Source organism: Heloderma suspectum, chromosome 2 (assembly GCF_057233095.1).
Source record: "Heloderma suspectum isolate Gila_16-S chromosome 2, 16-S_ref, whole genome shotgun sequence".
In the NCBI taxonomy this organism is placed as follows: domain Eukaryota; kingdom Metazoa; phylum Chordata; class Lepidosauria; order Squamata; family Helodermatidae; genus Heloderma; species Heloderma suspectum.
Window position 1 is genome coordinate 333,697,225 of NC_139459.1, and position 26,840 is coordinate 333,724,064.

General features: G+C 44.2%; 1 protein-coding gene across 7 annotated transcripts in view; it reads left to right on the forward strand.

The window, feature by feature from the left end:
* FHIT (fragile histidine triad diadenosine triphosphatase) overlaps positions 1–26,840 on the forward strand; it is a 1,278,194-nt gene that overhangs the window by 127,324 nt on the left and 1,124,030 nt on the right. For 4 of the 7 annotated variants that reach the window (XR_014788578.1, XR_014788577.1, XR_014788576.1 and 1 more), the window contains exon 3: positions 402–636. Coding sequence is in view for 1 of the 7 variants with exons in the window: in XM_084840497.1 (XP_084696623.1) it covers positions 402–531 (130 nt within the window). In the remaining 6 variants the exon portion in view is untranslated. Of the gene's footprint in view, positions 1–401; positions 13,199–26,840 lie in introns of those variants that run through there. The other 3 variants (XR_014788579.1, XR_014788575.1, XM_084840497.1) reach the window with 3 other exon arrangements.

Sequence of the window (26,840 nt, forward strand, 5' to 3'; positions counted from 1 at the left end):
CGGAGTTTGCGTAAATTTTGAGAAAGTTAAAAAAAAAATCTGAAAGTCCACGGACTCCGTGTGGCCTGAGGGGGCTGCTCCTCAGCAGATACTGCAGGTTGGATTCTTAGAAATCCAAGCTCATTTTAGTTTGTGTCGAATTTCTCAAACATCCCTATTTCCAGCTAAAGTGGGTGGCACACTGATGAAAAGGCTCATAAGCTAGTTTTGACATGCCCCAAACACAGATGTTTCTTTTAGTAATCGGTGGGGAGAAGTAAAAGGTGCATATTGAGCTGTGGTGACCAAAGATAACTCTGCATGTCCTATTCCCCGCAACTGTGTTAATGAACCTGCTACCATGATGTCTATGAAAAGCAGGCACAAGTAACTGTTCTGATGATATGAATTGCTCTCCTCAGCAGGACCTGTGGATAGAAAGATTGAACATGTCCCTCCATTTCGGGCAGCACCTCATCAAACCCTCTCTTGTGTTTCTGAAGACGAAGCTATCTTTTGCATTTGTGAACAGGAAGCCTGTGGTCCCGGGACGTATCCTTTTTCTTTGGTTAGAAAATACCATGTGTAGCAGACAGTTTTGGATCTTTGCATCTCCATAGAAGTAGAAGCATCTTCTCTCCTTGTGCGGAAGAACAGGTAAGATGTTACTCATATTTATTCTGAACCCAGTCAGTGGAACATAATATGCTTGATCAGTGTTGCAGAAATTCTGGAAGCGGTTGCTTAGCAACGTTGACCTTAGAGGTGAATTTTCTACTGACCTTTTCACCAAAGAAGATGTATAAATAAACAGGCAGTCTTTCTTCCTTCCCTCTTTCCTTTTTTAAAGGATCTGAAAGTCTTTCGAAGTTATCCCCTGTTTTAAATGTCATATTATTGGCTCTGTTGTGCAGTCTATTTTTATTAATCTTGTTGCAAGTGTTTTGGTCTAAGCAAATGTATTACTGGGTCTTTTCAAGGTGTGGCATTGGAATTAAAATGTAACAAGCCTTTTAAGGTGTCAAAATGTCAGGGATACTAGTGTCAAAGCAAGAGCTCCTTGCTTTTCTCTGGTATCCAACAAGGTAAATAATCTGCTTAGACCTCTCTGGATTTCTGTGTCTGTAAGTGAAAAAAATCAGACTGTACTACTATTGGGATGTATGAGAAATTCATTTCAGTTTGTTTTTGATCAGGACTTATCCAGTTCACACATTCCAGATTGAGCACAGACTCAGATACGATCTGTAGTTGACAGTCGTACATTTCCAAGCTTGCAATATTATTTGTGGACCAAAAAAAATGTTTGACAGTATGTATACATTTGAAAAATGCACATGAAAAATGCGTACTTTTGAAAAATGAACACAAATACACTTTAATCAATGGGAGAAGTATGTATACATTTCAAAGACGCAGGCAATTGGTGCGTACATTTGGGAAAAGATGCACAAACCTGTGCATGGATTTTTGTGCGAAAAGAAAAAAAACAAAGCTCGCAATCTGATACTGACTTGAGTTGAAACGAACTTTTGAGATGGAATCCGGAGAACTCAGGCAAGCTCACAATTTGCTGATTTGCATATTCCTGACTACTGATTTCTTGTGTGAGAAAGGACACATGTATCTTTTCCCATGTAAGGAATGAAAAAAGTGGGGAAGAACATCTTGGTAGATGTTCTTCTTGGTAGAACACAGGCTTTCCATGCAGAAGGTCCCAGGTTTGATCCCTGATACCTCCAGTTAAAAGGGTCGAGGAGTAGGGAATGGGAGAAACCTCTGGCCAAGACCCTGGAGAGCCTCTGCCAGTTAGAGTAGGCAATACTGGGCTAGATGAACAAGTAGTCTTAACTGGGTAAGGCAGTTTCCTATGAATTTACAAGTGCATCCGGCATGGTAATTTTCTGCCTGGCTTGGATACTGAAGATGCAATTAAATCTTCTCACATCAAGACCAAACCAAATGTGTGTCTTGGCCACTACCAGAAATGATGATCATCATTTCCAAGTGTGCTCGGAACTAGGCTGGCTTTGCTTTTATGGAATTCACCATTAAGGCTTCAAAACATTGTTGATCAGATAAGTGGCTTAAGAGCAGCACCCTATTCCCTAGATCAGGGATGGGCAATATGTGGATCATGGGCCCCATGCACCCCCCACTGCCCCCCCCCAGTTGTAAAACAAAATAAAAACTAAGTGGTATCCAAAAAGGCTATTTTAAAAACTTTTTTTTTAACCCGTTTAGTTCTCTCTAGCTTCTATGGAGTACCCAAAGGATCAAAATTAGCTTGAAAACATCCCTCGTGCTTGTAGGTCTCAGCTGGAATAACCCAGGGTCCAACTGGCTTCTAATATTGTTTCTCATGACCCTTTCCTAGGATGATTCCTCACTCCACTCCAGTGCTCATCCCACATTTCCGGAGGCAGAGTTCCCCATTTCCCCACTGAGCTGCTTTGTTGTGTCATTTGCCCAGAGAGATCCATTTGTCTTGTACACTTAGAGAAAAAGCTTTACCTCCTGCTTAAGGTTCATTTGGCCACAGTGCTGTGGAGGGCCTTCTCAGTTGTGGCACTCACCATGTGGAAACATCTCCCCATGAAAGTCAGCTGGGTTCCTAGAGTGGAGTGCTTCTGCCAATTACTTAAAACACATCTATTTGCCCAGGGGTTTCCCTGACTGCTTGCTTTGTCAGCTACACATGGTTATCTTAATGAGATGTTATTGTTATATCACAGTTGTATTGTTTTAATGATTGGTTTTATTGTGTTTTATCATGATTTTTATCTTGTAACCCACTTTTGGATTTTAAAAATGAAAATCTATATAGAAATTCTCTATAATTTCTATAGCACTCTTCAAGTACTTGAAAGGCTATCACAGAGAGGAAGGCCAGGATCTCTTCTTGATCATCCCAGAGTGCAGGACACAGAATAATGGGCTCAAGTTACTGGAAGCCAGATTCCGGCTGAACATCAGGAAAAACTTCCTGACCGTCAGAGCAATACAACAATGGAACCAATGACCTAGGGAGGTGGTGGGCTCTCCCACACTGGAGGCATTCAAGATGAGGCTGGATCTGTCAGGATGCTCTGACTTGGATTCCTGCATTGAGCAGGGGGTTGGACTCGATGGTCTTGTAGGCCCCTTCCAACCATACTATTCTATGATTCTATGATTCTATGAAATAGATACATTGCCCATTGAATCTAAAGCTGGGTTCCATGCATAACGCAACACAACCTGTGAGCTTGCTACACCCTTTTTTGCTGCTTTGCTGGGAATTGAGACCTATGGGTGAGTTGTCAGTTTTGAGTCCAAGTGTTATGGTGGTCCAGCAGGGAGCTTACACCATTGGGAAGCAGCATTACCATTTTCAATCTTCCACACCTTATTTGGCCGACACTGCTTTCCCTACTTTTTATCTTTCTCTACCTTTATGTTAGGCTGAATAAAGACTAGTATACTGGCTCAGATGCTAGGCGGTTGGTATACTAACTATGCTGTCTTTCTTTTGTAATATGTGTGTGTTAAGAACAACATCTGTAATAACAAAGTATATGCTTTTTGCCTTTAATGAGCGTTTGAGCTAATTTCCCCATTTTAGAAGTTGTTGTTCAGTCGTTAAGTCGTGTCCGACTCTTCGTGACCCCATGGACCATAACATGCCAGGCCTTCCTGTCCTCCGCTCTCTCCCGGAGAGTGCTCAAATTCATATCCATATCGGTGATGCTATCTAGCCATCTCATCCTCTGCCATCCCCTTCTCCTTTTGCCTTCAATCTTTCCCAGCATCAGGGTCTTTTCCAGTGAGTTTTCTCTTCTCATTAGGTGGCCAAAATATTTGAATTTCAGCTTCGGCATCTGTCCTTCCAATGAGCAGTCAGGGTTGATTTCCTTTAGGATGGACTGATTTGACCTCCTTGCAGTCCAGGGGACTCGTAAGAGTCTTCTCCAGCACCACAGTTTGAAGGCATCAATTCTTCAGCGCTCAGCCTTCCTTATAGTCCAGCTCTCACAGCCATATGTTGCTACTGGGAAAACCATAGCTTTGATTATACGAACCTTTGTCGACAAGGTGAAGTCTCTGCTTCTTACTATGCTGTCTAGGTTTGCCATAGCTTTCCTCCCAAGGAGCAACTGTCTTTTAATTTCATGGCTACAGTCACTGTCTGCTGTGATCTTGGAGCCCAAGAAAGTAAAATCTGTCACTGCTTCCATTTCGTCCCCTTCTATATGCCAGGATGTGATGGGGCCAGATGCCATGATCTTCGTTTTTTTAATGTTGAGTTTCAAACTGGCTTTTGCATTCTCCACTTTCACCCTCAACAAGAGGTTCTTTAGATCCTCTTCGCTTTCTGCCATTAGGGTGGTATCATCTGCGTATCTGAGGTTGTTGAGAATTCTCCCAGCAATCTTAATCCCGACCTGTGATTCATCCAACTCGGCGTTTCTCATGATGTACTCTGCATATAAATTAAATAAGCGGGGCGACAATATACAGCCTTGTCGTACTCCTTTCCTAATTTTGAACCAATCGGTTGTACATGTCCGGTTTTTACTGTTGCTTCTTGACCCTTGTACAGGTTTCTCAGGAGACAGGTAAGGTGGTCTGGTACTCCCATCTCTTTAAGAATTTGCCACAGTTTCTTGTGATCCACACAATCAAAGGTTTTAGTGTAGTCAATGAAGCAGAAATATATGTTTTTCTGAAATTCTCTTGCTTTCTCCATAATCCAGCAAATGTTGGCGATTTGATCATCTGCCTCTTCGAAACCCAGCTTGTACTTCCGGTAGTTCTGGCTTCAAATACCGCTGAAGCCTAGCTTTTAGGATTTTGAGCATAACCTTGCTGGCATGTGAAATGAGCGCAATTGTACTGTAGTTTGAAAAACCTTTGGCATTGCCCTTCTTTGGAAATGGAATGTAAAGTGACCTTTTCCAGTCTTGTGGCCACTGTTGAGTGTTCCAAATTTGTTGGCATATTGAGTGCAGCACTTTAACAGCATCATCTTTTCAGATCTTAAATAGCTCAGCTGGAATACTGTCATCTCTGCTAGCTTTGTTGTTAGTAATGCTTCCGAAGGCCCACTTGACTTCACTCTCGAGGATGTCCGGCTCAAGTTCAGTGACCGCACTATCATGGCTACCAGGGACATTAAGATCTTTCCTGTATAGTTCTTCTGTGTATTCTTTCCACCCCTTCTTCATCTCATCTGCTTCTGGTAGGTCCCTGCCTTCTTTGTCCTTTATCATGCCCGTCTTTGCACAAAACGTTCCCTTGAGATCTCCGATTTTCTTGAACAGATCTCTAGTCTTTCCCATTCTATTGTTTTCCTCGATTTCTTTGCATTGTTCATTTAAGAAGGCCTTCTTGTAATCTTGTCTCTCCTTGCTATTCTCTGGAACTCTGCATTCAGTTGGGTATATCTTCCCCTTTCTCCCTTGCTTTTTGCTTCCCTTCTTTCCTCAGCTACTTGTAAAGCCTCATCAGACAGCCACTTGGCTTTCTTGCATTTCTTTCTCTTTGGGATGGATTTAGCTGCTGCCTCCTGAACAATGTTACGGACCTCTGTCCATAGTTCCTCAGGCACTCTGTCTATCAGGTCTAATCCCTGAAATCTATTCCTCACCTCCACTATATATTCATCAGGGATATGATTCAGTCATACCTGAATGGTTTAGTGGTTTTCCCTACGTTCTTCAATTTAAGCCGAAATGTTGCAAGAAGCAGCTCGTGATCTGAGCCACAGTCAGCTCCAGGTCTTGTTTTTACTGACTGTATGGAGCTTCTCAATCTTTGGCTGCAAAGTACATAAGCAATCTGATTTCAGTATTGACCATCTGGTGATGTCCATGTGTAGAGTCACCTCTTGTGCTGTTGGAAAAGAGTGTTTGCTATGATCAGCGTGTTCTCCTGGCAAAACTCTGTGAGCCTTTGTCCTGCTTCATTTTGTACACCATGCTTTCCTGTTATCCGAGTTATTTCTTGACTTTCTACTTTAGCATTCCAATTCCCTATGATGAAGAGGACATCTTTTTTTGGTGTTAGTTCTAGAAGGTGTTGTAGGTCTTCATAGAACCAAACAACCTCAGCTTCTTTGGCCTCAGTGGTTGGGGCATAGACTTGAATTACTGTGATGTTGAATGGTTTGCCTTGGATTCGTACTGAGATCATTCTATCGTTTTTGAGATTGTACCCCAGTACTGCTTTTCCCACCCTTTTGTTGACTATGAGTGCTACTCCATTTCTTCGAAGGGATTTTTGCCCTCAGTAGCGGGCGCCGTTTGCGTCCCTTTTTGATTTGCTGTTTTAGCCTATGTAAATATTTACGTAGGCTAAAACAGAAGACCAGACGTCGCCACTGCAACCGCCGCCGGAGCCGCCGCACCCAGAAGATCCGCCCCAGGTGAGTCTCGTCCCGGGGGGGATCCGCGGGGGGGGCGGGGGGTGGCAGGCCGTTCTGCCACGGAGTTCGGGGGGCCGAATGCACAGGCATTCGGCCTCACCAAGATCCGTGGCGGAATTCTCTGCCATCCCTAGTAACTTTTGTATTTTCATATGCCAAATTTGCATACAATTTCAGAAAGTTTAAAAAAAATGGTCCCCAAGTCCATGGAATCCACATGACTCGGAAGACGCTGAATCCGTTTCAGATTTCTCCAACATCCCGAGTGTATATACATGTAACAACAAACATAGGATTAAAGGGACTTTACCAAAGGGGTGGAGCATACACAGCAGATGTATAGCAGTATGTATAGATGTATGGCGCCCGCTACGCTATTTGCGTTCCCCTTTATTTTCGCCGTCATAGTCTACGTAAATATTTACGTAGATTAAGACGGCAAAAATAAGGAACGCAAATGGCGGCGACCGTATCTGACGCCATTTGCGTACGCGGTTTTTTTGTTTTTGTTTTTACCCAGAGCCCTCCACGGCCGGAAATCCGCCTGCGGATGGCTCTGGCCTGGCTGGGCCTGGCCAGCTGCTCTGCAGAGCTGCTGTGGAGCACAGCCGGCCGCGGAGGATTCCGGGAGGGAGGAACGGAGCTCCTCCCCCCCTGTCGAGGATTCCGGGGGGAGGGATGGAATGCCTCCCCCCCCACCATCAACATAATCCGTGAAAGGTAAGTGACTTTCGTACATCCCTAAAAGTTACTGGAAAATCAGCTAATAAATATGCCATTTAAAAACAACAACCACATTTTATATGTGTCTGATCTCCCTTCAGCCTCGGCTGCATAGCACTCTGTTTTTGTGTGCTGTGTTCATTGATTGTACACTGAGCTAAGACAAATACACAAAATGTTACATGCCAGTGGAAGTTACGTAAATTGAAGTGGTCTTTTTGCATACTTTTCCGAAGGTGGACAAGAAATCCAATTCTGTCAATGAGCCGATGATGGAACGAAAGTTGCCTGACAATCTGCGAAATACAGATGGCAGAGATTAAATGAAATCTGTACATCCTGAGTATACACACCAGTTCATATATGCATGCAAAGAAGGACATGTGATAACATCATGCATGCTTTTTCCAAGGTGGTTCTACTTGGACTGATAAGACAATGACCAACTGGCAACCTTAATGACCTTAATGATAAGATAATGGCGAATTGGCCCACTTAACATGAAACTGACTATGGGCATCTCCCCTATTTTTTAAAAAATAAAAAACTGCAAAACAGGATTTGGAAAACTGTGCCCCTCCAGAAGTGATTGGACTCCAGTTTCCATCCGCAGTCAGCATAGCCGATGGAGAATGAGGCTATCAATTGCTGCTAATCATGATGGCTATATATTAGCTCTGGTATCAGAGGCAGTATGCTTACATATACCAGTTACTGGGGAACAGGAGGGCGCTGCTGCTCTAATGTCCTGCTTGGGGGCTTCCCATAGGTATCCGGTTGGCTGCTGTGAGAGCAGAATGCTGGGCTAGAGAGGCCGTTGGTCAGATCCAGCAGGGCTGCTCTTACGTAGTCCAAGAACATCTGGAGGTTCCCAGGTTTTCTATCCCTGCTTTAAAACCTACATTTTGGTCATACCTAAGCAAATAGAGAATTATATGGATTAGCTAGGTTTGAATGTAATTTAAAATTTACAGCTATATAGATAGTCTTAAACTAGTAATTAATGACTTTCAGTCCAACCCTATGCGTAGTTACTGGGCACTAAATTCTATTGAGCTCAGCAGTACTTACTCTCAAGTAAATGTCAATAGGATTACATCCACAGCCAGTGAACTGGTAAAGCCTAGCTATTAAAGTTGATTGTTGTTAAATACAAAACCCCACGTGGTTTTAACTGGAAAAATATTGATTGGTTCCCCCGCCACAAGAATATAAGTGTGGAGGCTGAAAAAGGCTGAAAAAATATATTTATTCCAAGCCAGCTTCTTAAATAATGATCTGTAAAGTTTTAGTTGTCTAGTTCCTGCTTGCCTTTCTGATAGATGCAATTTTTTTTTTACTATTTTTTTGTAGTTTTGCTGCTCCACAACTAAAGGGGTGTGTGTATGTGTGTGTGTGTGTGTGTAGGGGGGGGGTGTGAACGGAGGGAGGGAGAGAGAGGTTGTTTTCTCATGCTGCATTTTGAAATAGCTCATGTATTGTATTTATAATGCAGTCTTTGGTTTTCTTTTCTTGCATTGTTGAACCAGTGTTCAGTAACTAAAAACAAAAGCACAGCCTCCTCCCCAGAATATACAGAGAGATGAAAAATGGAGGGTGGGAAGGAAGAAAATTACCATGCCTAAAACAGAATAGTCCAATACTCTATGTCTGTCAAATAAAGCACTTTGCCACTGTGAGCTAATAAAAGGCTTGCATAAAGCTACATTCATCTGACCCAGCAACAAGTGTATTTCCTGTGCTTTTTGGCAATAATTTTATCTGCTTGGTTTCTGACTCACAGTATGCCTCTTAATATGTATATATTTCCTAGCAGACAATGCAATATTAATATATTTGAATTTCTGTGCACTGGAGATGAAAATAATGGGTTTAAAAGGCAGTTCACTTGGGTGTCCAGTTAATTAAGTTGTATGTTTGGAACAATCCAGGTTTAAAAGGAGCAGAGGAGAGTTTTAGAATTATTTTAGAGCATGGCTATATTTTGGAAGGGCTCTGTAGCACAAATGAAGGGAAACATGGCACTGATGGGACGCATTGAACTGGTTGGAAGTTCTGCAAGCCCATAGTAGTGCTCCTGAGTAACTCACATTTATTACAACGTGTGTGTGCATTTCATTGCATGAAAACTTTCTTCTCTCTCCAACTGATGGGTTTGTGCCATTCAACCCTCTGTTTCCTTTGTTGTTGCACAGGGACTAATATTGCTGTACTGGGACTTTTTATCCTTTTTTTTGTTATGTACCATCTTGTAACATTTGTGGAAAGGTGGTATATAAATATTATAAATAAAATAAAATACATTTAAAATATTTTATTGAGATTTCTGTTTAAAGAAACATGAGCCAGAAAATACAGCCTAGCCAATGTACACAGTGTTGGATCCATAACAGGTGATCTTTCCCTAAATTTTATTTCCTATATTCTCTTACTTCAATAATCTAGGTGGGTGGTTGCTAATTAAAATCCGAGTGTATGGTTGAGAAATGCAAAGAGTGTTAGAACCCCAAATTTCCTAATACCCAAAAGTCTACCTAAATAATCATAATAAGCAGATTTCTTAACAGTGCTTTCAAATTCATCTTGGACTTAGTGTCTTCCCTTTGAAAAAGAGGTCACCATCACTGGCCTACAACTAAAAAGAAGCCCCTTTCTTTCCAAAGAAGGTGCAGTAACATGTCACTAAGAGGCTGCTGTTGGTGTTGAGCTTTCGGTAGGTTATTTGATGTGTACTTGGACTTCCAGAAAGCTTTTGACTAAGTCCCTCAAAGACTCCAAATAAACTCAGCAGTCATGGGATTAGGGATGTACGGACTGTGTAAAATCCGTTCCGTCTGTGTTTCATGGATTGACAGGTGCCTTTTGTTCCATCGTCCACCCACAGATGGATGCAAATATTTTTTTCATCATTCAAAAATGTGTAAATAATTCTGTAAGTATTTATGTAAATATTTACATCATTTACATAATATTTAGTGTATTGTCCCGCATTCCATTCAACATTTCCTCTGCAGAAACTTACATATTTTCCTACGAATTTATATGCATAAATTTTGGGAACGTAAAAGAAATCATCCGAAAGTCCGTGGACTCCACGCAGCCTGCAGGGGTCACTCCACAGTGGATTCTGCAGGTCAGATTCTTAGAAATCAGAGCCCATTTTAGTCCATCTCGAATTTCTTCAGCATCTCTACATGGGATAAGAGGACAGGTCATTGTATGGATCAGTAACTGGTTAAAAACAGGAGTAGGAATAGATGGACAGCTCTCAGAATGGGTGTGTGTGAGAAGAATCTGAACTTGGTTCAGTGCTTTTTAACTTGTTCATATATGATGTAGAGTTAGGGGTGAGCAGAGAGATGGAGAAGTTTGCTGATGTCACCAAACTATTCAGGGTGATCAATACAAAAAAAGATTATGAAAAACTCTGAAAGGATTTCTCCAGACTGGGTGAATGGGCAACAAAATGTAGGGATGTAAGAAGTTCACTTAACTTTTCGAAGGGTGACATTCGTGGGGGGGGGAGGCGCTCCATCCCTCCCCCCAAAATTCTGGCCGGGGGGGAGGTGCTCTGTCCCTCCCCCCTGAATCCTGGCCAGCTGGCTGCACTCTGCAGGGATTCTGCAGAGCCACCGGCTGGCTCTGCCAGCGGCCGGACATCCGGCCATTGGCTAGCAGGGATGCAAATGGCGGCGGCCATAGCCGCCGCCGTTTGCATTCCTGCAGTCAGCCGTGATAGGCTACGTAAATGTTTACGTAGCCTATCACGGCTGATTTAAAAGAAAAAAACAACGCGCATACGCAAATGGCGCCCATGGGCGCTGCCATTTGCGTTCCTTATTTTGGCACGTCTTAGTCTACGTAAACATTTACGTAGACTAAGACGGCGAAAATAAGGGGAACGCAAATAGCGCAGATGCTGTGCTATTTGCGTTCGCCTTATTTTCGCCGTCTTAGTCTACGTAAATGTTTACGTAGACTACGACGTGCCAAAATAAGGAACGCAAATGGCGGCGGCCATGGGTGCCTCCATTTGCATACGCGCATTTTTTTTTTAAATCAGCCGTGATGGGCTACGTAAATCTTTACGTAGCCTATCACGTTTTTTTGTTTTTGTTTTTTTTTTTGTTTTTTTAACTGGAAATGGCGGTGGCGGCAGCCGGTCGGAAGACTGGCTGGCACAGCCACTGCCGCTGAACCGCCGCCGGAGCTGCCGCCGCCAGGAAGATCCGCCCAAGGTAAGTCCCATCGCAGGGGGGGCGGGGGGGCAGACCATTCCGCCACCAATTTCGTGGGACTGAATGCGCTGGCATTCGGCCTCCCCGAGATTCGTGGCGGAATTCTCTGACATCCCTAACAAAATGGCAAATATACTTCAATATAAGCTAGTGTTGAGCGATTCACATTTGGGGCAAAAAATTCTTAACTTCGTATGGGGGTCTGAGCTGGTGGTGATTGGCCAAGAAAGAGATCTTGGAGTTTTGGTGGTTAGGTCGATGAAAACATTGACCTGATGTGCAGAAGCTTTGAAAAAGACACAAACACTGTTAGGGATCATTAGAAAATGGATACAAAATAAAACTGCTAATATCCTAATACCTTTACCGTTGATGGTGCAATCGCACTTAGAAAACTCAATGAAGTTCTGGTCAACACATCTGAAAAAAGGATATTGTAGAGCTGGAAACAATGCAGAAAGAAGGAAACAAAATGATCCAAGTGCTGGAGCAACTTCACTATGACGAAAAGTTACGATGTTTGAGGCCCTTAAGCTTAGAAAAAAAGATGAGGAATGGGAAGAAGATAGAGGCATGTAAAATTATGTGTGGCATGGAGAAAGCAGATAGGAATAAGATTTTCTTCCTCTGTTAGAATGATCCAGTGAAGTGATCCAGTGAATGATTCAATGAAGGTGATCCAAGGAAGCTGAATTCTGGGAGATTCAGGACAGATAAAAGGACACAGTGGGAATTCGCTACCACAAAATGAGGTTATGACCACCAACTTAGATGGTTTTAAAGGGGGATCAGCAAAATTCTAGGGATGTATGGATTCCCCACCGTCTGTTCCGGTGGGGGATCCTTGCGGGGGAGGCGATGCATCCCCCCCCCGGAATCCTCCAGAGCGGCTCCACTCCACTCGGATTCTGGCGGGGGGGGGGGGAACTGGCTTGTGGACACTTACCTTCCCTCCTGCCAGCCAGACCCGTTCGCCTCCCCCCGTCCCTGCCGATTGCCTTTAAAAAAAAGTCTTAAAAAGTGATCGGAAGGATGTGCCCATAGACTTATATGCAACAGAGTCATGAATCTTGTGTATAAGTCTATGTGTCCATAGGCTTATACGCAAGATTCACCGCTCTATTTAGCGTATAAGTCTATGGGCACATCCTGCAGACTGCATGTGCCCATAGACTTATATGCAGAATCTTGCGGTGAATCTTGCATATAAGCCTATGGACACATAGACTTATATGCAAGATTCATGACTCTATTTGCATATAAGTCTATGGGCACATCCCCCCCCCCATCACCATTTTTTAAAGACTTTTTTTTAAGACATTTCTTTTAAAGGCAATCGGCGGGGACGTAATTTTTACGTAGTTTACGTAACCTATCACAGCAGGAGCCGGCCGGACAGGATTCTGGGGGGAGGCACGAAGCGCCTCCCCCCCAGTGGAACCCGGCGGAGCCAGGTAAGCGGGGTTTCGTACACCCCTAGCTGGATTCCAAAGAATCCAGCCTCATTTGAATCCGCAGCAGATTTCTCTGAGATCCCTACAAAATTCATGGATCCAGGTGCTTTTCTCCCCATCTTGATGACATCACATGAAGAGATAGCACAGCCAAACATGCTAGACCTGCTGTCATGTGGGATATACGAAACCCCTACCTTCTCTTCTGGGGGGGGGTCCACAGGGGGGGAGGTGATCCTTTCCTTCCCCTGGAATCCTCATGGGCCGGCTCCGCTCCACGGCAATTCTGTAGAGCCGCCGGCCAGCTCCGTATAGCCAGTGATACGTCCACCATTGCCATGCCATATCGCTGAGGAGGAAGGAATCCAGATGCAAATGGCATAGAGGACGCCACTTGCGGCCGTAAAGCCCTTAGTTTAAGCTAATTGCAGCCATTTATGGCTGCGTTTAGCTTAAACTAAGGGCTTTACGGCCACAAGTGGCATCCGCTACACCATTTGCGTCTGTGGTTTTTTAGGCTTAAACTAAGGGCTTTATGGCTGCATTTTGAATCTTTTGAATCTGGCCTCTGGAGTCTGCGGCAGAATGGAGCACTTACCTCCGCCTCCTACCGGAATCCGCGTGAAGCCGGCTCCTCTCCACGGCGATTCCAGCTGCCTCCATATAGCCAGCGATATGGCCACCATTGCCATGCCGTATCACTGAGGGTGTCATTGGGGTCTGCAGCAGAATTCTCCGCCAACCTTATGTAGCCTCCATGTGATGTTAACTCACATGGAGGCTAAGGCTATCCATGGCTACTAGACATGGTAGCTATATGCCCAGGCTTAGAGGCAATACCCTCTGAAGGCAACCGGATCAGAGGCAACATCCCTCTGAATACCAGTTGCTGGAGAACAGTGGCAGGAGAGGGCTTTCACCCTCATGTCCTGCTTGTGGGCTTCCCATAGCCATCTGGTTGGTCACTGTATGGGATGGGATCACAGAATCATAGAATAGTAGGGTTGGAAGGGGCCTACAAGGCCATCGAGTCCAACCCCCTGCTCAGTGCAGGAATCCAAGTCAGAGCATCCCTGACAGATGGCTGTCCAGCCTCAACTTGAACACCTCCAGTGTGGGAGAGCCCACCACCTCCCTAGGTAATTGGTTCCATTGTCGTATTGCTCTAACAGTCAGGAAGTTTTTCCTGATGTTCAGCCAGAATCTGGCTTCCTGTAACTTGAGCCCATTATTCCGTGTCCTGCACTCTGGGATGATGGAGAAGAGATCCTGACCTTCCTCTCTGTGACAACCTTTCAAGTACTTGAAGAGCACTATCATAGCTCCCCTCAGTCTTCTCTTCTCAAGGCTAAACATGCCCACTTCCTTCAGTCTCTCTTCATAGGGCTTTGTTTCCAGTCCCCTGATCATCTTTGTTGCCCTCCTCTGACCCCTCTCCAGTTTGTCTGCATCCTTCTTAAACTGTGGTGCCCAGAACAGGACACAGTACTCCAGATGAGGCCTAACCTATGCTGAGTAGAGGGGAACTAGTACTTCCTGGGATTTGGAAGCTATGCTTCTATGAATGCAGCCCAAAAGAGCATTTGCCTTTTTTGCAGCCACATCACATGGTTGGCTCATATTCAGCTTGTGATCGACAACAATTCCAAGATCCTTCTCACTTGTAGTGTTGTTGAGCCACATATTCCCCATCTTGTAACTGTGCATTTGGTTTCTTTTTCCTAGGTGCAGAACTTGGCATTTATCCCTATCAAATGTCATTCTGTTGTTTTCTGCCCAGCGCTCCAGTCTATCAAGATCACTTTGAATTTTGTTTCTGTCTTCCAAAGTATTAGCTATCCCGCCCAATTTTGTGTCATCTGCAAATTTGATCAGCATTCCCTGCACCTCCTCCTCCAAATCATTAATAAAAATGTTGAAGAGCACTGGGCCCAGGACTCAGCCCTGCGGTACCCCACTCGTTACCTCTCCCCAGTTTGAGAAGGTCCCATTGATAAGCACTCTTTGAGTCCGATTCTGTAGCCAACTGTGGATCCACCGGATTGTTGTTTCATCTAGCCCACTTTGAGCTAGTTTGCTCATCAGGATATCATGGGGCACTTTGTCGAAAGCTTTGCTGAAGTCGAGATATATGATGTCTAAAGCATTGCCACGGTCCACAAGGGAGATGACTTGATCAAAAAATGAGATCAGATTCGTCTAGCAGGATTTGTTCTTGACAAATCCATGTTGGCTTCGAGTCATCACTGCATTGTTTGCAACGTGCTTACAGATGGATTGCTTTATCATCTGCTCCAGAATTTTCCCAGGGATTAATGTCAGACTGACTGGTCTGTAGTTCCCAGGTTCCTCCTTTTTGCCCTTTTTGAAGATAGGGACAACATTAGCCCTCCTCCAGTCATCTGGCACTTCACCCATCCTCCATGATTTCTCAAAGAGAATAGACAGCGGTTCTGAGAGTTCTTCTGCCAGTTCCTTTATTATTCTAGGATGCATTTCATCTGGCCCTGGAGATTAGAACTCATTCAAAGTAATTAGGTGTTCCTTGACCAAATGCCTATTGATCTCAAGCTGCATTCCTGCCCCTTCTGCCTGAACTTCACCTTTGCCAGGTGGGTCATAGACCCACTTTTGGGAGAAGACTGAGCCAAAGTAGGAATTGAGCACCTCTGCCTTTTCTTTGTCATCTGTTATCATTTTGCCATCCTTATTTAATCGCTGAACCACCATTTTTTCCTCTGTCTTTTACTATGCACGTAGCTGAAGAAAGCCTTTTTGTTGCTTTTAGCATCCCTCGCTAACCTCAGCTCGTTCTCAGCTTTAGCCTTCCTGATGCCATCCCTGCAATTCTGTGCTACCTGCCTGTACTCTTCCTTTGTTGCTTGGCCTTCTTGCCACTTCCTATATGTGTCTTTTTTTGTTTTCAGGTCATCTCTAAGCTTTTTGTGAAGCCACATTGGCTTCTTCTGTTGTCTTCCACCTTTTCTTCTTGTTGGAATGGTTTGTAATTGTGCCTTGAGAATTTCCCTTTTTAAAAGCTCCCACTCATCTTGGACTCCTTTTCTCGTTAGAATCGCTTGCCATGGGACCTTAGTGATCATTGTTGTGAGTTTATTAAAATCAGCTTTCCTAAAATCCAGGGTACGCATTTGACTATACTTGGCTTTTGCTTCCCTTAGAACCAAGAACTCAAGTATAACATGGTCGCTTTTCCCCAGAGTTCCCCAGAGTTCCCAGCCCCGCTCACTGTGCAAGCCCCTGGTGAGTGCCCTGCAAGCACCGCAGGGCAACCTATCCCCTTAGCCAGCTGCCATTTTGCATAAAAAATGGGCTTTCCGGGAATGTAATGTTGTGTAAATGGCAACCGTAAATTTATGTAACATTACATTTCCAGGAAATCTCTTGATCCACTAAGTCATCTCTGTTGGTTAGGATCAAGTCAAGGATAACCGATCCTCTAGTTCCTTCGTCTACTTTCTGTAGGAGGAAATTACCAGCAACACAAGTCAGGAATTTCCTGGAAGGGCCATGTTTGGCAGAAAATGTCTCCCAACAAATATTGGGGAAATTGAAGGCCCCATTACTACTACATCATGCTTCCTTGAAACATTGGCTATTGGCTTTTCAAAAGTTTCATCCTCGTCTTCTCCTTGATTGGGTGGCCGGTAGTAGACTCCAACCACCAGGTTCCTTTTATTCTTTGCTCCATTTATTTTGATCCAGATGCTCTCGATGGGGCTACCAAGCTCATCCTCCTGTATTTCTGTGCAGAGATACGTATTTTTCACATACAGTGCAATCCCTCCTGTTCTTTTTGAACAAGTTATATCCTTCAATTGCTATATTCCAGTCATGAGAGTCATCCCACCAAGTCTGAGTTATACCTATCAAGTCATAATTTCCCTCTTGTATTAAGAGTTCAAGTTCGTTCTGTTTATTTCCCATACTCTGGGCATTAATATATAGACATCGAAGACCATGTGCTTCATAGTATGGCTTTCTTCCTACATGTGTCTTATACATGTCCTGCTGTTCCCCAGCAGGGAAACAGCCTGCTGGACCAGAGTGGCCTTTGGTCTGATCCAGCACAGCTCTTCTTTTGATGCACAGGAAGTGCATAGCCATATTGCCAGCAATGTTTATGTCAAGGTACCCAACTAACTCACAATTTTAGCGTGGGATTTAAGCATCTTCCTCATGTTGGTAGCTTGTTTTCATGACAATTTCGTAATAATTCCTCTTTCTCCTTTTACCAATGTAATGTTGGCCATGGATGCTTTTAAGAAGTTCTGGAATTGAGGCATTTTTTAGAAGTAGGAAAATATCATAATAAGGCAGTAGGATCTCTGGAGAAGTAGCTGGGCTTTAGGTGTTAAAGTGGTCAAGCTGGACTTGTTTACACAACCTATTATACTGTGATAAGAATCCCTTAATCCTGCAAGGTCAAATCCAGAGTTTGGTTGTTTGAGATATGTTTTAGAGTGAAACTCTTAAGGTCTTATTTGTTTGCCCGGGGGATTTGGTGGACAGGTGGAAGAGGTTTAAGAGATCTTTTACTGAGAATCTGAAGTTCAAGGTGTGCTTGAATGTTTGTTGAATGTAGACTAAATGAGAGATATGAAATAAATAGAGCCAAGCAGAGATATAGAAAAGAACTAACAGCGAAGCAATTGATGTGTGAGGAATATAACAATGACCAATAAAAGTGCAGAATAGAAAATTGCATCATTTGGAGATGAACAATGCTGAATGAAAATAGGAACTTCATCAATTGGTTATGCAACAATTGTGTTATATGTATTTTTGACAAACAAGGCAAGAAATTGATAATGCAACAAATGCGCAATTGTCATAAGAGCAAATCTTATCTCCCATGGTTGAATAGCTGTTAAAGAGAAGGGTAATTCATCTTCAGGTTTCTATTGCTGTAGGGGTTTTTGTCTCTGTGTGTTTTTAAATACGGCTTCCTGCAATGGGACAAATTCACAATGCCTTGCAACAGTTTGCAGTCTGATGAATCTCTGAAACGTTTGGAGTAAAACAAGCTTTTCAACAGCTATTTAATTTGATTCTGAATCCATATACCCTAGTTAGCTTGTAGTTGGCCACATATGCATGAGGATGATTGGGCTGCTTCTTCTGACTCAGGAATATGCCGGTGCTAGCAGGGTAGACAGTGCTGCTTTATACAGATATAAGGGAGTGTGTCACACTCTTTTCAGTGATAAAGGCATGTTTGGGGACAAGTTCAGGTGGGGTCTTCAGCAGTTGCCCAAGCATGCCTACTTCTGATGTTGGGCCTGGGTCTGGGAAGAGCTAAGCACCCCGTGTCTCCCTACCTCTTGGAGATTTTATTATATTAAATAAGGATGTAGTAGGAGGACAAGTGGGGGGTGGAATCTGGCAGATTCCCCCCCCCCCGCTTGTCCTCCCAGACCCCATTCACCAAGCCGCCAGCAGTTACTGGACCCATTCACTGAGTGCCATGCAGTCTGCAAGTGTCCAGCAGCTGCCCGTCCCCTTAGCAAGCCGCCATATTATGTAAAAATGGTGGCTTGAGATTTCCTGGAAATGTAATGTTACATAAATTTACGGTTGCCATTTACACAACATTACATTTCCGGAAAGCCCATTTTTTATGCAAAATGGCAGCTTGCTAAGGGGATAGGTTGCCCTGCGGTGCTTGCTGGGCACTCACCAGGGGCTTGCACAGTGAGCGGGGCTGGGAAGTGGCAGCGGTTCAGCGAGCGCCCGCGACCACGGAGGGAGGTGAGTCCATCCCTAGTATTAAGCAACATATACGTATTACTAATAATAAATATATACATAGATACATACATAGATACATACTACTTCTATCCTGCAAATTCCTCTCCCTACCTTGCTATAGTATTACAAGGCTAACAAGCATTTGGGGAACTCACTTTTGGTTCATAATGGTATGCAGAAGTGTTGGATGGGTAAGAGTTGGAATGTATTGCAAGTAAACAGTGTCCTGAAAATGCTCCAAGCCACAGTGGTGTCCTGGTGTGTTTGGGGTCAAGCCACTTGGGAGTCACAGTTTGTATAAAGCGGAGTTGTTGATTCAGGATAATCATTCTGAATTGGAAATCTCTAATATTCTGTTCGTGCAAGCTTTTCAGTTCTGGGGCTAACAGCTGGGGCGGATATTATAAGTGCAGATGAAGTGTTCTTTTTTAGGGGAATTAAAAACCATCTTCACAAAGGACAGAGAAACAGCTATGGAAATCTTACAGATATAAGTCTGGAGAAAAGATGCAGTGTGATGGGCTGAGAAGGGGTGCATTAGTCAGGCCCTTTCAGTACCAGAACAGAAATATCCATAGTGCAATCCTAGGCATGTTTACTCAGAAGTAAGTCACACTGTGTTCAGTGGGCTTATTCCTGGGAAAGTGTGCACAGCTTCGCAGAGAGTGTCAGAGTAAGATCACTTTGCCTGGCTCCTACATTAGAAGCCGTTCTATTCCTGCAGCACAGATGTGCAGGATATTGCACCCCTCCTCGTTGCCCTGTCACATGGTTAACGGGGAATAATTGCAGGACCATTATTGTGGCATACATTAGTGTGGCATGCACAGACACAATGAGAGGGAGAGAGTGTGTTTGGCTGGGAGTATCCTGGTGGGGCCCTAACGACATTTTCCTCACTCCTGGGTCTGTGCCGTGACTCCAAGTTTGAAGCACAGGCAGATGCGATGTCGTGTCTTGAGCCTCACTAAAGCAAGACAAGGCTGTTTGAGCTTCCCCAGAACACAGATAAAGGGTGTGTCTGAATTATTTGTTTCTCGCAGACTGGAAAGTCATCCTCAGGAGAGGGACTACAAAGTGCATGTGTGTCCCGTCCCCATCTGGACTGAAGTCAAAGTCAGTCTCAGTCTTTGTTCTACAGGACTAGCCAGGAGCTGTACCGGTAACAAGCTTATCCCATCTGGCATCATTCCTGTATGAGCATGATTGGGCTGCTTCTTCTGACTCAGGAATATGCCGGCCCTAGCAGGGTAGAATGCTGCTTTATTCAAATATAAGGGAGTGCGTCACACTCTTTTCAGTGATACAGGCATGTTTGGGGACAGGTTCAGGTGTGGGCTAATTTCAAATTTCTCTCAAAGTAAAAGGGGGGACATGGGTGGCGTCTGACCTCCCTGGACTTCCTCTTGCAGAGTGATCATTCGATCCGGTCATTATCATTACCATTTGTCAAGGTTTGTCAAAATATGCTCACCATAGGAAGAGTGGTGCTGCCCTCTGGGTAGGAATGTATGAAAAGGAAAACAGGCTGCAAACAAACATGGGCGGGGGGCAAACTGAGCTTTGCCATGGAGTTCTGAGAACATTGACAACCTTGAGCATCCCTGGTTCTCCCATCTGGACAAGTGGCCAGCCGTGCAGGGCCAAGCTGGGAAACCAGGGCAGGAAAGGCAGGTAGGCAAGTTCAGATGGTGCTCCTCAGAAGCCCTTAGGAAAGACTGGTTGATGGGAGGTGTTGAGCAACATCGTTCAGAGGTACTTGGGGCTCCTTTGAGCAGTGTTGTCCAACCTGGGACCTCCCGCTCTTTTTTTGTTGGAGAAAGCTGTGAGACGGGGCTTTCCCAATTTTTTCTCTTGGCCAGCAAGGCCAGCCAAAAATTGTGGAATCCTGTTCCATATGTGTCATAATGAATTGTCTTCATTTCCTCTTCCCTCCCCATTCTTCTATCCTTTCCTTTTTCATCTTCTTTCTTAGATAGTTAAGCCATTATTTTTAAAACTTATAAACCACCTTGAATGTATCATATAGTACATAAATGAAATACCTTTTTTCCTATGCTTTGGGCTTTCACTGGAAATGCCACTACGTTTTGAGGACTGTGAATGCTGCTCCTGCCTTAACGGGAGCACACATGGCTGGTAGGTGTTGCTGCAGATCTTCAGTATTAATTTAAATAAAAGTTGTGGCCCCGGTTCACTCAGAAACGCGTCTTGCCTCTTTCTTCTGGGTTGTAGGCATAATGCCATCATTCTTCCCCAGGCAGCTTCTGCTGCCTCCAACTCGTCAGGATCTTGTCTAGAGGAGCAGGGGAGCTGCAGGCAGCACATTTCTGCCTGAGTAGGCCCCCTCCCCCCATATTTCCCCCCATCCTGCTTCCTACACTAGAACAGCCTTTGGATTGGCTTTGGGCTTTCTCGAAGCCAGCTACAACGGGGTTTCAAGTGCTCTACTGCAGTGTTGTCGGGACCCCTTTGTCAGTGGTGGGATCCTGTGTAGCAATCCCAGTTGCCATGCCGCTGGCTCTAACCCTGACTGGGTGAGCACAGCAGAATTCTCTAATGGCTCACTAATGGTTCTACCAGAATTCTCTAATGGTTCCGTGGCACACTAGCAATCTTACCACTTGTGCTTTTCATACGAATACAAGTCATTTCAGACCGTACTGCTGTTTACATCCAAGCATATACGTCCAGAGTAACACAGCTGTGCATGTGTTCCGCTCATGTCTTCAATAAATATAACCATTATTGAGCTTTCTTTTTGTTGTTGCTATGGATTTTCTTTTTTTCTTTTTTTGCGCCTTGTCCTTTTCTTATTGTAGTATAAGGTTCTTGCTTTCATCTTGTGTTAAAGCATGAAAAATGAATTTGAACATTAATAGAATCCATTTGTGGACTAGGGCTTTTATTGTAAATAAAATTATTCATTTGTTATGTCCCATTGTTTTGAGCAGACATGGTATTGATCTTTGAGGTTCTGCTCGGGGATGCCGTACGGACTGCTAGCATAAGAAGGGAACAGAGCAACATTTGTAAATTGATTGAATGTAAAGCATAATGACAGAGACAAACATCATTTTTACAGCAATGCTTTATTATACAAAGCATTTTTCAACAGCTTATTGAACTGGTTATTGAAAAGAGCAGGCTATCCAAAGTGGAAGAGTGAGCAGGATGTTATCGGGACCAAACAAGTTTATGGTGATTTATTGAGGCCATGGTGACCCTTACAAAATATGAATTAAAAATTAGAATAGATTTTTTTTTTTTAAGAACATTCTGGCTGACTTTGTTGTAAAGAAAAGTTTTTGTAGAGGGACAGGAATAAATCTCTATGGAGAATGTTCTTCACAGATTCATTGATTATATAGTCGATTTCCATCTGCCTCTCAAATTTCAATGGCACAGGTAAGCTCCTTTTGGTGTAGTGCTTTCTGCTAGAGTGAGTTGCCCAGGCATTTTCTCCCTCGAGTGATGTCCAAAAACACATGAAGAACATGAGGGGCTGTCACCTGATAAAAGTTTAGTCAATGAATGGAATGAGTTCTAGTCGATGAATCAATCCTGCAGCAACATCTGTATACATCTGCATGCAATGAAAAACAATTCTTCTGGAATAAAAAAGAATTCCAGAAGAAAGGTGCTTTCTCCTTTTTTCATCATTTAGTCTAATTCAGCCTTTCCTATCCTGGTGCCCTCCAGTTGTGTTGGAGTACAACTCCCAGCATCCCCCAGTCCAGCACATCTGGAGGGCACCAGGTTGGAGAAGCCTGGTCAAATTGATCAGCGAAAGGTTTCAGCCCTGCCTGAAATAACTGCCACATTTATCAGTCATCTGGGGTTCTAGGGGGAGGTGAATATGCCTATTTCTGGTCCATGAGAGTTTCATATATTATTATGCATAATTCTATTCTGTCCCATTTGGCATTAATCTGCAGAGTTTTAAAAAGTTCCTTTAAAATGCATATGTAAATACAATTTTAATATGTATTTAAATGTGTGTTTTCCCCTCAAAATTATATTAAATGTGTATGTTCACTCATAAAAAGTATTTAATTACATTTTTTATCTCAGAAGTGAGCATTTAAGAGCATTTTGATTAGGGATGTATGAAAGTCACTTACTTTTTCGAAGGGTGACATTCGTGAGGGGGGGAGGCACTCCATCCCTCCCCCCGAAATTCTCTCTGTCTGGCTCCGCTCAGCAGAGATTCCGCGGAGCTGCCGGCCGGGGCTGCCCGCAGCCGGATATCCAGCTGCTGGGCAGCCTGCACAGGGATGCAAATGGCGACTGCCATGGCCACCACCATTTGCGTCCCTGTATTTTGCCGCGATGGGCTACGTAAATATTACGGGATGGGCTATGTAAATATTTACGTAGCCTCTCACAGCAAAAAAAAAAAACAGCGGACACAAATGGCAGCGGCTACAGCAGCTGCCATTTGCGTTCCCTTTTTTTTGCCGTTTTAGCCTGCGTAAATATTTACGTAGGCTAAAATGGCAAAAAAGGGGACACAAATGGCGGCGGCCGTAGCTGCCGCCATTTGCGTTCCCTTAGTTACGCCGTGATAGGCTACGGCTACGCAAATGGCATCCCTGCGTTAGCCGTGATAGGCTACGTAAGTATTTACATAGCCTATCACGGATACATGGAAGAAGAGAATGGTGGCCGCAGACGTGGCCGCCATTCGCAAGTCAGCGCGGACAGCAGCAGGTAGGTGCTCTGTTCTGGGCCCATTTCATGGGGGGGCTTCGTTCTGCCATGGCTTCCGGGTGGCCGAATGCCAGTGCAAGATCACCAAGATCCGTGGCGGAATTCTCTGATATCCCTAATTTTGATGCATTCAAACTGCCAAGAATTGTATTGCAACATTCAGAGGAGTGCAAAATCTGTTGGATAGCTAGCTAAGTTCTGATCTGCACAACAGCCCATGAGCCATTAGGGAAACAAGCCACACGGGGAGCATGCATCTTGATTCCCAGCAGAATCGTACCCCCCTCAATCTGCCAAACAATTATTTGGTGGGCTGGAGGAGTGCAATTCTTCAGAGAAATGGAACATTTTCACAGAGCCTGTTTCTCTGCAGAAACATTGATTCTGCTGGGAAACAGATTACACGGGGAGCATTTGCCTTGTTTCCCAGCAAAATCTCTAGAAATCTGGTCATGTGGTCACTTCCAGTGGTTGTGTGACTACCTCATGGCAGTGGGAGAATGGTGTGGCCCACAGGGGGCTCCCCCAACCCTCCCAAGTTGCCCTCCGCTCCCCTATACAGTGATGCAGCTAGGGCTCTTTAGATTTTGTAAAATCTGTTCCCTCTGTGTTTCGGGGATTGTCAGGTGCCTTTCATTCTGTCATCTGCTCAGTGACAGAATTGGACTTCCCCCCCAATTCCCTGAATTTGCACAATTGCCAAAATGCACAAATCTCTCCCCCCCCCACTCCCCAATGTGTATTTTCATGGTTTAGTCTATGGGGGAAATGCCTGTGAGAAATGAGAGAAGAGTGTTTGGCTGCACATAGGCTGCATTCAGACTAGGGATGGCAGAGAATTCCGCCACGGATCACGGTGAGGCCGAATGCCAGTGCATTCGGTCCCCCAAAATCTGTGGTGGAATGGCCTGCCCCCCCACCCCCCCACAGATCCCCCCCGGGACGAGACTTACCTGGGGCGGATCTTCCGGGCAGCGGCGGCTCCGGCGGCGGCTCCGATGGCGGCTTTGGCGGCTGGTCTTCCGACCGGCCGCCGCCATTTGCAGTTTTTTTTTTTTTTTACAGAGACATGATAGGCTATGTAAGTTTTTACGTAGCCTAAAATGTCTAGGTAAAAAAAAAAAAAAAGCATATGCAAATGGCGGCTATGGCCGCCGCCATTTGCGTTCCTTAGTTTGGGCCGTCTTAGTCTATGTAAATATTTGCGTTCCCCTTATTTTCGCCGTCTTAGTCTAAGTAAATATTAGGCGGCTGTAGCCGCCGCCATTTGCGTACGCGGTTCCCCCCCCCCCAGAGCCCTCCGCGGTCGGAAATTTGGCTGCGGACGGCTCTGGCCTGGCTGGGCCTGACCAGCTGCTCCACAGAGCTGCTGCAGAGCACAGCCGGCCGCGGAGGATTCCGGGGGGGAGGAACGGATCGCCTCCCCCCCGGCGAGGATTCCGGGGGGAGGGATGGAATGCCTCCCCCCCCACCATCAACATAATCTGCGAAAGGTAAGTGACTTTCGTACATCCCTACTTGGGGCCTAGCTGCACCACGGCCCCTCGAGAAGCTTGTCCATATGATATAATTTCAAAAGCCATGTCCTGGCCCCAGCCCTAACTTTGGGCCATGTGAGGAGTAGGTTTTGTTTATATTGTTATTGTGTTTCTGGCTAGAATCTGGTTATAGGGTATTTTCTCAGTAACTACCGATCTTAAACCATTCATTTTTAATAAAGTGGGTTGTGTGCTGGACTGAAAGATATTTACTCTGCCAATAGGTTACAGGGGAACTTGGGGGAAGGTGATCACTGATCAGGTTTACTAGAGGCAAGAGGTTGCAAGAGCACTGACTCTTCCACTTGAATAATGTAAGCCCTGTTTAGACTGTATACCCACATAACATGAATGCATGGAGGGTGTATGTGTCTGAGAGAATCATATCTACTGGTCTCCCCCCTCCACACTCACACATTTTTGTCACATCTGTGACACATCTGTTTTGCCATTTTTTTGTGTATAGAGCCTTTGCATAAACATAAGAACATAAGAAAAGCCATGCTGGATTAGACCAAGGGTCCATCTAGTCCAGAATTCTGTTCACACAGTGGCCAACCAGCTGTCCACTGGGAACCCATAAGCAGGACATGAGTGCAACAGCACCCTCCCACCCATGTTCCCCAGCAACTGGTGTACATAGGCTCACTGCCTCTGGTATTGGAGGTAGCCCATAGCCATCAGGTCTAGTAGCCATTGATAGCCTTCTTCTCCAGGAATTTTTCCAACCCCCTTTTAAAGCCATCCATATTGGTGGCCATCACTACATCCTGTGGTAGAGAATTCCATAGTTTAACTATGCGCTGTATGAAGAAGTACTTCCTGAATCTCCCACCAATTGCCTTAATAGGATGACCCCCAGTTCTAGAATTTTGAGAGAGGGAGAAAAAATGGCTCCCTATCCGTGTTCTCCACACCATGCATAATTTGTGTACCTCTATCATGTCTCCCCTTACCCTCCTTTTTTCCAAGCTAAACAATCCCAGCTGTTGTAACCTTCTCTCATAGGAGAGATGCTCCAGCCCCTTGATCATTTTAGTTGCCCTTTTCTGCACTTTTTCCAGCTCTGGCTCATGTTGTCTGAAGCTCTTGTGTATTTGGTTGAATAGATTAATTGGTATCCTAAAACCTTGTAATTCTAGCAAGCTCAGTATTGTTTTGATTCAAAAAGAACAATACAAAGTATACCCATTATTAGAAATAGTTTTAGAAACCCTTCTAAAATGCAGGGGAAGGTATTTGTTGTGTTTTAACTGTTTGTAGTGGTTGCCTAGAGAAAGGAAAGTATTTTGTCATTAAGAGAAATGAATGACTGTCAGCTTGGTACAAAATATAATAAATATTTATATATTTATTATTTGAATTTTATTGTGATGAATATCTTTAAGCTGTGGATGTCTATCTGGAGTTCAAAGTTACACTCAGAAAGCTTCATGGTAAGGAAAAAGAAACTATAAGAAGTAACTTTCATTTTTAAGAAGTAGGGTAGGGTCGGAGATTGGGGACTTAAAAGACAACATGTGTCTTTCATCATATAGATACAAATAGTGATCAGAATTCTCCATCATTATGTAGCCAAAGTAGCACCATCCTTGCACTAGAGGGAATGTATCAGGAAACCTGTGGTAACCCCAAGGTTTGCAGAAGTACAACAAAAAAGCTTTAGGAAAAAGAAACTTGGGGAAAACAGGACAGGTTAAGGTTCAGTCAAGAAATAGGATGAATAGAAGATAGGGATGTCAGAGAAATCCGCAACAGAATTAAATGGGTTCAGATTTCTATGAATCTGACCTGCGGATTCCATAGTGGACTGGGTATTCCTGAGTCACATGGATTCCGCAGACTTGTGGATTGTTTGTTTAACTAGTCACAATTTTGCACAAATGTGGTAATATAAAAATATGTAAAATACCAAAACACTGGCCAAAAATGTGCGTTTCCCCCATAGGCTAAAGCATGAAAATGCACATTTTGGATGGATTTGTGCACTTTGGGGGGATTTGAGCATTTTTGCAAGTAC